Genomic DNA, 13065 nt, shown 5'->3' with positions numbered 1-13065 from the left:
GAAGAACTCAAGCCGTGACTACCCCTCGAAGGATCGGGTCCCAGCGAAGAACTCAAGCCGTGACTACCCGTCCTATCCATAGTCCACACCACATCACATGCACGCCAACGCACGCACACTGCTCCAAATTACCGTAACAACATTCATGGCACTTTAACAGTTATCAATGCAACATAAATCGTGCCTAGAGTTTAACTACATAATTATATGCATATAAGTGATACATGGGCATGTTGACATATAATAATATCGAAATTACAATTAAAATTAATATTTTACTTACAGACTTGACGGCAATCACTGTGGCGGCTGGGCGGAGGAAGAAGGCTGTCCCGGCTCACCTGACAATTATATTACAATTATTTAATACAAATGACTCAATACAAATCAAGAAAAGACCCAATACGTCCTAAGTCGTGCCGAAAATCCGGTAGAGTCTCCCCTATACCTAGGACCTACCCAACCTGCAAAAGGGCTCAAAACACACTTCTATATCCACAATCTATATATCCACAACTCAATCACATCACACAGCCCCTCCTGGGCCCATCAAATCAATCATTTTTGCAAAAACTACTCAAATAAGCTCTAAAAATTATAAAATTCTACCCCGCGGTCCTTAGAAATATTACTAAGCTATTGCAAAAAGAATCGTAATTTTCTAAGCTACCACGAATATTTTATAGATTTTTAATCCTATTTAAGCACTAGAAAATTACGAAAAAGCAAGGTTCGGGTTTACCTTTGCCGATTCCGACTTGAGGCAGCTCGGGATGCTGACAATGGTGGGGTAGCCAAAACCTCGATCCAATTCGGACACTTTTCCGGTAGTGGTGCATGCGTAGGAAATTCACAATCCGGATAATCGCCGAATTTTCGCGAATTGAGGATACCTACACGAAGCCTAATAATAATATATAAAAAATCAGGGGTGTTACATTCTTCCCCCCTTACAGAAAATTCGTCCTCGAATTTTACACAAGGCAGAATAAAGCACATGATTATACATTGAACAGATAAGGGTACTTGCTACGCATGTCCCGTTCTAACTCCCAGGTGCACTCATCCACTGACTGACTCCTCCACAAAACCTTAACCATAGGGATCTGTTTTGATCTCAGCTATCTCACTTGGTAGTCCACTATGGCTACAGGCTGCTCCTCAAATGTCAAGTTCTCTTTTAGCTCTATCACATCCGACTGCAGTACATGAGAAGGATCGGGAATGTATTTCCTGAGCATGGAGATGTGAAACACGGGATGAACATGAGAGAGGTTGGGTGGTAGCTCCAACCGGTAGGCAACTGCTCCAACTCTATCAGTAACCTCAAAAGGTCCAATATACCGAGGTGCCAACTTGCCCTTCTTTCCAAATCTCATGACTCCCTTCATTGGAGAAACCTTCAGAAATACATAGTCGCCCAATGCAAACTCCACATCCTCCGTCTGGTGCATAACTCTTACGCCTCTTGAAATTGTTTTGCTCATTCCTGATTAAAGGAACTATCTCTCAAGTGTCTTGCACTAGGTTTACATCATGCACCTTCGCTTCCCCATTTCTGTCCAACATAGAGAGACCTACACTTTCTTCCATATAGTGCCTCATAGGGTGCCATTCCTATCTTTGGAGTGATAATCGTTGTTGTAGGCAAACTCCACCAAAGCTAGCTGATCATCCCATTGACCTCCAAAATCCAAAACACTCATGCGAAGCATGTCTTCCAGTGTTTGGATTGTCCTTTCGGATTGTCCGTCTGTCTGAGGGTGGAAAGCCGTACTAAAGTTCAACTGTGTGCCAAGTGCCTCCTGCAACTTTCTCCAAAACCGAAAAGTGAACTGGGGCCCTCTGTCAGATATTATGGAAGCCGGAACTCCATGCAATCTGACTATTTCTCGAATGTAGAGCCGGGCATACTATGCCACAGAGTATGTAGTCTTTACAGGTAAGAAGTGAGCTGATTTGGTCAAGCGGTCTACAATTACCCATATCGAATCATATCCTCGTGTGGTACGAGGCAACCCAGTCACAAAATCCATAGTGATCATTTCCCACTTCCATTCTGGGATAGGGAGCTCTTGCAACTTCCCTGACGGTCTCTGGTGTTCAAACTTCACCTTCTGACAAGTCAAGCACATGGACACAAAGTCTGCTATGCCTCTCTTCATGCCATTCCACCAATAGCTATCTCTCACATCATGGTACATCTTGGTGGAACCTGGGTGGACACTGTACAGTGTATAGTGTGCCTCTCGCATGATTTCATTCCTGAGGTTGTCCACATTGGGCACACATATCCTAGAACCTTGCACTAGGGTGCCATCATTGGCAAATCCAAACTCACCACCTTCACCCAGCTGTACTCTTTCTATGATCTTCATTAATTGTTGGTCTCTGTGTTGGGAAACTCTAACTCTATCTCGCAAGTCTGGCCTCACTAAAAAATGAGCCAACAAGACCCCCTCATCTGAAAGATCTAGGATTAAACCTTGATCTATCAACTCATGTACTTTCTGAATCAACGGTCTCTTCTCTTTGAAATGTGCGCCAAATCGCTGTAAGATTTATGCTTAAAGCATCTACTACTACATTGGCCTTCCTGTGGTGGTACCTGGATGGTGCAATCATAGTCTTCCGAGCTCCATCCATCTCCTCTGTCTCAAGTTTAAATCCCTCTGTTGGAAGATGTACTTCAAACTCTTATAGTCGGTGTATATCTCGCACACTTCACCATACAGTAGTGTCTCCAGTTTTTAGTGCAAAGACTACACGCCATTTCCAAATCATGGGTGGGATAGTTCGCTCATGCCTCTTGGTGCCTTGAAGCATAAGCCACTACTTTTCATTCCCCATCAAAACACACCTAGGCCAACTCAAGGCGTCACGATGCAGTGTATCCTTCACCGCTCATAGGTAGTGTTAACACAGGCGTGGTTAGACACTCCTTATCCTCATCATTATAACCGACTCTATCGAGCTCTCTTCCTGTCCTTTGGATCTTATCCACTTCCTTTTCCTATTTTTGGTATTGTTGGTATCTTTTCAACTCTTTGTACTTATTCCTTAATTTTAGTCCTATCTCATCCTTACACCTTTTCCTTCAAAGATGTCTATCCCATCATCAACTTTAACTTTCTTTTTATTTCTTAGTCTTATCTTGATTACTAGTTTCATTACTTCGAGAATTCTAACCCTATGATTTACTCCTACCAGCACATTCTTCACCTTATGTAACACTTATAATTACCCATAGAGAATTTTTTTTTTGTACCCCCTTTTTTCCAACTTAACTATCAGAACATTATCATTCCCTACCAGCCTTAGTAGGAAATTGCTTATCCTGGATGAATATGAACCCCATAAACTATAAGTTCCATCTGAACTAACACGGCTGTAGGAAATATGTGTCATGCCTTAATTCCAAACAAGATACTTCACGTGTTCATTCTCCTTAATATAATCATATATACTGCCCATAGCTTTCTAAACTTCAACCTCAAATTACCCATCAGCAACAATTTCATCAATTGAAACTCATCCATAAATAGTACTTCATCTAGCTCATAGTTTAAAACAGTCGCAAGCCTTAGTAGCTAACTCAATTTAACTCCTGTCATTACTCTGATCGTCCTTTCATACTTAACACTAGGTATGCACTTACTGTCATTCTCATATCAGGAAATTGTATATGAATCGGTACCTATCAAAATCTCAAATAACTAGGTCTCCTTGCCTCAGTCTCTGCTCCTTATATAACGCTCTGGAATAAAAAACACAAGCTAAACTTGAAAAGAAAGAAAAATATCCTCTATATTCAACTACGCCCGATTGTCCATATAATAATGTTTAACCTATGTTTCTTAGTTTTTCTCTTCAAATTTCATCATCTCCTAGCACAATTGTGCTCTACCTATAAGGTATCATCTGCATGAACCCTTTACTATACCATCGTCCTTCCTGACATAATATTTTATAATTTATTAACTTTACTTATACTCGACCTATGATTCATATCTATCATCGTTTATATTGTGCCCTTAACCTTTGTTGAATCCTGAAAGATTTCTCTCGCTAATAGATTCTTCAAACACTAATTCCACCCTTATCTATGGTCATTAATTTGATCCTTAAACTTTCTAGTGATTTATTACCATCCATACTTGTCACTTTTTATTCTACCCCTACTGTTGCTCTGTCGTTATTGCGTCACTGCAAAGTGATTCTGTTGATCACACTAAAAATGTTTGCCTGACATTCATAACGAACCTCTAACTACCTTCTCACTATCTCAAAAGTCTAACCTAAAACCTATGTGTCATTATCTATCATTCTTTTCCTCTCATCATACCTATTTGATCCCTTAGACTGACTTTTATTCAACTTACTGCTTACTAACTTCTCTTTCTCTACCTATTTAGGTAGTCCGCAATATCATCGCACACCATCTAACATTTACTCATTATTATTGTATTCCATACCTCCATCACTTTTCTCACTAATGTGGTCCCATTTTGGGTTTTCCATCCTTGTCATTCTCCTTGCCAAGAATAACACTTAGCCTATCCTATATCTTAACTTTGTTCCTTTTATTATGCGTTCTTTAGGTTGTCCTTTCATTTATTTCCTTTGTCTTACCCAAAATAGAACTTGACTATTCTATCCCTGGTTCCATTCTTCTTCCTAACATAATAGCTGTACTTGCTAACTATATCTTTCAGAGTCTCTATCGCGTTATCATATGTCTGTGCTACTCAAATTTGGTCCTTTGACCACTCTAGCTAGTACTTCCACTAGCATTTAGATTATATTGCATCTGCAATCAATTGTCCAAACTTTCATTCTGCACTTTCTTTATCCATTGGCCTTCTGTGATTTATCTTCGCTAATTTATTACTCTTAACACTATTATAATTAGATTATACTATTGTTTTGAATAATTTGAAATTAGAAAGGAACTCAAAGAAATTACTGATCATACTTTTATTGTATGATCTCTATTCTTATCCTTTAGCTTACATAATACCCTTACCACCTCGAGAACCGATTACGTAGTAATTTTATTTATTTGTTATTATTATTATTATCCATGTTTACTCAATTAGCCAAAACTTAAGGTTCCGGGCACCCAAACCCGTCATCCAATTCAAAGGATTTACATCCATCATGATCTGATTATATATGATTCCTATAATAGAACTTGCATCCTCCGCAGGATACCTGAGCCAACTTCTCTCTACCACACTCTACAGTCCCATCTGTTGCAATATTTAGTTGGTCACCATTATTAGTAATAACTTTCGATCCCTTCTGAAAAGATAGGACTATACCCTAACTTGCTGCAACAAAGATATTACATTTACCACCTTGCCCAAAACCATGTCAAATTAATGACTCTCCTATCATATTATAGCTCTGTGAATCATCAATTCATAGTTCCGACTTTCCCTAGGTAGTAGGGTTGTACTTTATTTCATACTGATACACACCAGGTATACTATTCTCACTAAGTTCTAACCAAATGTTTGTCATCTTTGCAAAAACCATCCAAAATTCCATACTTGAATACTAGATAATCTCACTCTATAGGTGTCACCTTTACTTTGCAACTAATCCAAACCTGCAGTCCGATGGCAATTCTTATTGTAACTCTAGCTCATGCTAGGTAATCGAGTCACCGACTCTAGTTATCACCCATTGTGACCTCTCAATATTCTAACTCTAGACCCTAACTAGGAGTTCCCAACTCCTCTGCAGATATAGAACTCTGTTATGGTATTCTTGTACCAAAGCAGAGACTCGCAAACATCCTCATCATAAGCACTACAGGAAGTACGACTCTACACAATAATCTCATGTCGGTACTATAATCTGCGATGCACGCATATCGAGAACATTGTATAGTTACTACGATACGTCTGACAGACTAGGTCTCCTAATTTCTTATCTCTCCGAATCTTCTATTATCACAAACTTATTATGACTGGGTCATCTACGATGACCGCCAGAGTGGTATCCTCATCCTTATCTAGGCAAGCATTTCTTTTAAGACTCACTTTTATGTACTCGTGCCTTACGAAATGGGCACACCTTTTAAACCCATACTGACAAAAATATAACATTTCTTGGAGTACGTATCCTCATGATAGACCTCACATGTCTACTAACTCTATTTCACATTTCTGTGTACTCCACAAAAATCAAGACACTAACTGAGGTAATCTTATATTTCCCGAGGTATAACGTAGAATCTAGAAACAAAGAATTACAGGAAAAGACGAAACAGAATCTTATACTCTGCATGTGACTCCTAGTAGACTCTTCCCAACACTTAGATAATTTTTCCCTATGAATCTGGAGCCTAAGCTCTGATACCACATCTGTCACGACCCAACCTATGGTGGGACCAGACTAGGACACAGGCCTAAAGCCCCCCAGGCCCGTAGTAAGCCTAACTGTTCATTAACCCAACTCTAAGGCCCATTTGGGCCCAGTATCAAGAAAACAAACGGACAGAGTCCGGCCATAAAATGGACTTTCCAACGGGGAGTTTTCGACTCACCCGACCTGTAAACACAATAAATACTCAATTGGGGAGTTCAGCTCACCCTCCACATACTCATATCCTCATAATAATAAATGGGAGCTCAGCTCCCTAATCCAATCCATCAAACATGCATATCATTATACGTTTACAGGTCCAACATGATAATAATATTACAGACCATAATTAATAAATACTTCTAACACATGCGAAAATTCTAGGAGTAAATAAAATTACACAAATATTGATAAACAACCTGCGAAGTAGAAAAGCAGGTTAACCCAGAATAAAATATCCTCCTGTGGCCTGTAAAAATTTTTGAACAGGAGTGAGCGTTCGACTCAGAGAGTAAAATATCAATTTTAACCATAATCTCTATAACTATCTAAAACTAATGCACCCTGTAGAGTGAAATGCAACATCAACAACATTTTCACATCATAACATCAAAAAGGTAAATTTGGAGCACTCACGCACCCTGTAACATCAATCATAATATATGGGAGCTGATCCCCTATACAACTCTCTTAAATCCAACTTTGGTGCGTGAAGAACTCATTCGGACTTCCACTTAATAACCAAATCGAGTGTCCCAGCGAAGATCTCAATCCGTGAGTACCCCTCGAAGGATCTGGTCCCAGCGAAGAACTCAAGCCGTGACTACCCGTCCTATCCATAGTCCACACCACATCACACGCACGCCAACGCACGCACACTGCTCCAAATTACCGCAACAACATTCATGGCACTTTAACAGTTATCAATGCAACATAAATCGTGCCTAGAGTTTAACTACATAATTATATGCATATAAGTGATGCATGTGCATGCTGACATATAATAATATCGAAATTACAATTAAAATTAATATTTTACTCACAGACTGACTTGCAATCACTGTGGCGGTGGCGGAAGAAGAAGGTCATTCCGCTCACCTAAAAATTATATTACAATTATTTAATACAAATGACTCAATACAAATCAAGAAAAGACCCAATACGTCCTAAGTCGTGCTGAAAATCCAGCAGAGTCTCCCTTATACCTAGGACCTACCCAACCTGCAAAAGGGCTCAAAACACACTTCTATATCCACAATCCATATATCCACAACTCAATCACATCACACAGCCCCTCCTAGGCCCATCAAATCAATCATTTTTGCAAAAACTACTCAAATAAGCTCTAAAAATTATAAAACTCTGCCCCGCGGTCCTTAGAAATATTACTAAGTTATTGCAAAAAGAATCATAATTTTCTAAGCTACCACAAATATTTTATGGATTTTAATCCTATTTAAGCACTAGAAAATTACGAAAAAGTAAGGTTCGGGTTTACCTTTGCCGATTCCGACTTCGGGAACGCGCTCGGGATGCCTGACAATGGTGGGGTAGCCAAAACCTCGATCCAATTCGGACACTTTTCCGGTAGCTGGTTTGTCTGGCCGGAAATTCACAGATCCGGACAACTGTCGAATTTCCGCGAATTGAGGATACCTACACGAAGCCCAATAATAATATATAAAAAATCAGGGGTGTTACAAAATAATAACCTAGATTTAATTTTGTCCAAAAATTTCAATTTCTCTATTTCTGTACTTAAATTAAAAAATGAGAAATTTAATTCTAAATTTAAGAAAATTAAACTTCATAATTTTTTTTATTTAAATTAAAAAATTTAGCTCATAAAATTTAATTTTTAAACTAAATTGAGTTTAAATTGAAAATTTTAAATTAATTTAAATAAAAAATTAAAAATAAATTAAATTAAACTTTATTAATAAATACAGAACTAAATTAAACTTTTTACTGATTAAAAAATGATATGGCAGCAAAATGTTTAATTTCACTCTAAAATTTAATTTAATTCATTTTTTAAATAATCTTGAAATTTTAATTTTAATTTAATTTAGTTTAAAAATTAAAATTTATGATTTAAATTTCTTTTGATTGAGCTTTAATTTATGCTCTATTGAACTTAAATTAAAATTTTAAAATTAATTTAAATAAAAAATTAAAAATAAATTAAATTAAATTTCCTTGAAATTGACTTTAAACCTACTATTTGCAAATGGCAATTACTTGTACGAAACAAAGATGTGCAGTACCATTGAGGTCAGTTAGTACAAAAAAATGTGTGTAGTACCAGCCATCATCGTGTTGTTCAGTACGAACAAGAACGACCAATGTTGGAATATTTCTTCTATGATCTGTTGCAGTAAAAGATCTGCTAATAAGATTAAGAGTTTAGTTTTCATCGCCATGATCTCCTACAGCAAATTAAAGCTACTTGGTTTTCTCATTCACAATGAAAGCTATTATTGATGCCAAACATATTGACTTCTACTTCTCATGGTAATTATACTTGGCTTCACAGTTCTTCAAGAGGGAAGGATTAACTTGTAGTAGGAAAATGATGATGGAATTAAACAACGGCTTTTACATTTTTTTCATGATTTGTCACTACGATTAGGTAATTACGTGTTTAATTAAATTATGTATTTAATTAAAATATTATATTTAATAAAAAAATAATTTATAAATATATTTTCTATTAAAATTATATCAAATTAATTTGTAAGCATAATGTTTATAAATATTAAAAGAAAAAATTAATCCCTCAAAGATGAATACAAGACCAAATGTTTGCTTTCTTAAACTCCATATTATTTAATAACACTATAAAGAGACACGTAAATAAAACTCTAAAACTAGAAAGTAATTTATAATTTCCCTATAAACTCAACGGTAAAATTGAACCATAATCCTAAGCTTCTACTATGAATTTTTCCTTGGCTGCATCAACCCTCCTCCAAGAGGAAAGAAGGAAAAAAAACCTAAAAATGTCAGGTGATTTCCTACATGAGAAATATTAGACCTCCAACAGAAACTATCATGGAAAATTTCTTCTAAGTTTCCCTTGCTCTTCAAGAATATGATGTGAAAAAAGCGTTTGGTTGTTGGCTTGATTGACAATTCAGAATTGAGGCATCATCTTACAAACTACTATCTACCAGAAAAGTGAAAGGCAATAGAGATATCAACAAAAACTGAACAGAACATCACAAGTCTTCTGATTTAGCATCCTCTTCTGTCTCTGTTTGAAAAGTGGTTTTATCTAAGTATTCCTCTTCAATAGTTTCTTTTAGGATGAACAACCTTTGTATGACAACAGGTTGAGTCATCTGCTTAGCTTCCCTGACGTCAGTCTCCTCCTTATTGAGATGGTATGCATCAAGCATGATCTTAATCCACTTGTGCAGTTCTTTTGGAGTACTGCCCAAACACAAAAAGGTAGCATAACAAAATGTGTCATGCAGCTAAGAGGACACCCAAATCTCAGCAATTACTGAGGAATTAAGATGCTCACTTACGTGTATAAAGCATAAGGGTCCTTGGCTTCACGTTCATCACCTGGACAGAATGCTGTTGCTAATGCTGAAAATCGCTCCTCAGGATCTGCAATGTTCAGCAAATGCTTAAGTAGCTTTATTTCTTTAGGGGCCATGCTTCTAAGGCTGCTCTTTGTGGCTTTGTAGATGCGATACATGATCTCCTTAACCTGAAATTGGAAGTCCAAGATCAATTGTTTGAACAAGATGAACTCATGTCAAACACAACAAAACAATGCTGAAAAAGTCTTTTTTTTTTTTTAAATGGAGGTCTTTTTAGGGCACATTTGGTATATGTAGCCATTTTGAACTGTAGAGTAACTAGAATTTTGAGTGAAGTATCCATGTCAGTACCTTTTCAGTAAGTAAAATATTAATGAAGAAAACACACTAGACACTAACGCTTGACAGCTCCAGAGATTTAGAATGCTCTAATGATGGAGTGAGGACGGAATTGCATCAAATAAAGATTTAACAAATACTCAGACAATTCAGGTCATTAATATTTATCTCCAACATGTTTTTAAGTTTATATTCATTTTTTGAATTTTGAAAGCTCAGACATAGAATGAACTTAATATTGTTTCAGTATATAACTATATGCTTTTCAAATGCCAGGAATCTTTAACACTGATTTGTACAAGCTATGGAATTCAGCACTCTTTTAGTCTGACATTTTTAAGCGTCAACAATTGTACAAGAACCAATGCATCATAGTTAAAATCTCCAACGAAACAGAAGGAAAAATATGTTTTGGATATAGTAAGCAGCCAAATAAGACTTCATCAGTTAGGCCTCTCGACCACCTTGCCCATGCAATTTGTGATAGTATACACTGATTACCTTTAAAAACAAGAAGAAGCACCAAAAGAGAGATAATGGACACAAGGTTCACATTTATACCTCATTTTTCATATGGGTGGAATCTTTTGCTGCTGCCCAAGCACTGTTTATAAATAGAATCAATGAAGAGTCAAGTTCTTTTGTCTTGGCTAGGCTTTTGATTTTTTCGCATGCAACATCCACTGAAGGAGAGTTAAGAATTTCATCAAATTTGGCCTGGGCAGCATCTAATGTCTCCACATTCTCCAGTGTCCTGTCAAATGCACTAACAGCAGACAAGCATCTAGTCGCTAGCCTGGCTATTGCTGTTCAAATAAATAGATATTCACATCAGATGAGTGACCTAAACCTTTATAGGTAATCATTTTCAGAAAATTTGTCATTAAGGGCAATAACAAGATTAGTGTAGTAGGAAAATTTTTATCATATGACTCATAGTCATAGCTATTATGCAGATGTATTAATATAAAAGCAGACAATTCTTTGAAACAAAGGGCGAGTTGCCAATAGTTAACAGAATATATTATTTTACAATCATCATCCTGATTCCAAATAATCTAAAACAAACCAAGCAATTTAGATCCAGTAATGTACCATCACGGTCCTCCAAAGCATCATAAGTTTCTGAAAGAAGGGTTAGGTAACGGAAGAACTCCCCTGTGAAGTCCTTGCGCCGCTTTGTGACAATTGCATTTAGATCAGTTGGGTTGTCTTGAATTTCCTTCAGAAGTTGAGAGTTTTTTTCCATTTCTTCATCAATCTGCAATGCTTATTCCTGAGTACACAGAATTAAATGAAGCTCTAAACCCAAAAGAGTATCTATAGCCAATCAACCCTCTGTTTGGCCGTTAGAAAAAGGGAAGAAAACTAGCGTCCAAAACAAAATCAAAATCCCACTCTACCAATTGGTTTTTAGTTTGCGACTGTCATTTCTTTGGAACCAAACAAACGAAGCAATAACTGCAAATTCAAAGCTAACAATAACAGAAATTCTCAGGGGAACTATGGAGAGAAAGAAAATAAGACATGGGTAACATACCCTCTTCACTTTAGCCGCAAGTGAAGTAAATTTCTGCTTCAAAGTTGGATCACTCTCCATATCAGCCCGCGTTTGGCACCTATTGTAGAATCTTTCTCTGTACTTGTTCCACTCTTCCCTAAACACCAAATACTTTCTCCATTCTCTAACTCTAGGCTTCTCATTCAAAAACACATCAATTATCTTATCGCAAAATTGGGTCATAGTGTACCCTTCTGCAACTTCCACCTCAACTTGTTTTTCCACTTCAACATTTACAACACCACTTGCTTTAGAACCTTAAAAAGAAATGAAACCCATAAAGCATTCAGGCTTTAAAAGCAAAGAAAACACTTGTAGGAACAAGAAAGTTTGGCACTTACTGATGTTAAAGCTGTGACTTTTTGCTCTTGTTCTGTGTTTGGTGGGCGGGAAAAGAGAGGGAGACGATATAGAGGGAAATTTGAGGGTTGTTGGTGAAACTTTTTCATTAAAAGAGCAGAAAGCAGCAGCGGCAGCGGTGGTGGTGAAGACTGAGAATTGGGTTGTAGAGGTTAATAGCTCCAATCCCAAGAAGCTGCGATTGCTCATGGTTTGCTTCTAACTTCGCTTTGGAGCAGACTCGGAAGAGCAGAGAGGAAATGGGAACAAAATGGTTAATCGCTGATAAGAATTTACGCCTTGTTGAAGCCTTGAAGGATGAGGCCTCAAGCCTAACGACGTCGTATAAATCTTTCGTTGACGGGAGACCTCACCAGCTTCGTTGTGCATTGGCATTGGTGTACTTGTTTGTGCAATTTAGTATTACATCTCCATAATATATATATATATATATATATATATTTCACTAAAAAATAATTATGTTAAGCAGTAAAATAACTATATTAATAATAATACTTAAAATAATTAAAATATATAAATTTTTTAATTTGTGTGATACATTTTTTCTTCTTTTTTAGGGCTCACATGTTTTCTGGTGATTATCCTTTATGATATGATATAATTTTTTTTTTTTAAATTAGCCCTAGTATGTTCATAATGCACTTTATTAAATATATCTTTTCTTTTAAAAAAAATGCATAATAATTCTTATCTCATAATTTCAAAAAAAATTATACATCTCCAAAATATAGTATTAACGTTAAAAGTTATTATTAAATTTATATTTGAAATTTTTTATGTGAATAAAAACATGAAACTATTTTGTAAAAATGATAAGATCATATAAATAAATAAAATTTAATAAAAAATTAAAAAAATAAAATTATTTGTAAATAA

At 36.4% G+C, this 13065-nt stretch overlaps 1 protein-coding gene across 1 annotated transcript; it reads right to left on the bottom strand.

Moving 5' to 3' along the window:
* Window positions 1-9169: 9169 nt before the first annotated feature.
* On the bottom strand, window positions 9170-12555 carry LOC110639919 (uncharacterized protein At4g37920). The gene is made up of 6 exons (XM_021791044.2): window positions 12171-12555; window positions 11809-12086; window positions 11364-11529; window positions 10830-11074; window positions 9909-10096; window positions 9170-9810 (listed from the first exon to the last, which is right to left on the bottom strand). Exons 1-6 carry the CDS (start codon window positions 12376-12378, stop codon window positions 9597-9599), a joined length of 1299 nt encoding a protein of 432 aa, XP_021646736.2. The 5' UTR covers window positions 12379-12555; the 3' UTR covers window positions 9170-9596.
* Window positions 12556-13065: the final 510 nt, after the last annotated feature.

The sequence above is a fragment of the Hevea brasiliensis genome, chromosome 10 (genome assembly GCF_030052815.1).
Source record: "Hevea brasiliensis isolate MT/VB/25A 57/8 chromosome 10, ASM3005281v1, whole genome shotgun sequence".
Taxonomy (NCBI): domain Eukaryota; kingdom Viridiplantae; phylum Streptophyta; class Magnoliopsida; order Malpighiales; family Euphorbiaceae; genus Hevea; species Hevea brasiliensis.
The sequence above is the reverse complement of the archived record's forward strand: the minus strand, read 5'-3'. Positions and strand labels throughout refer to the sequence as shown.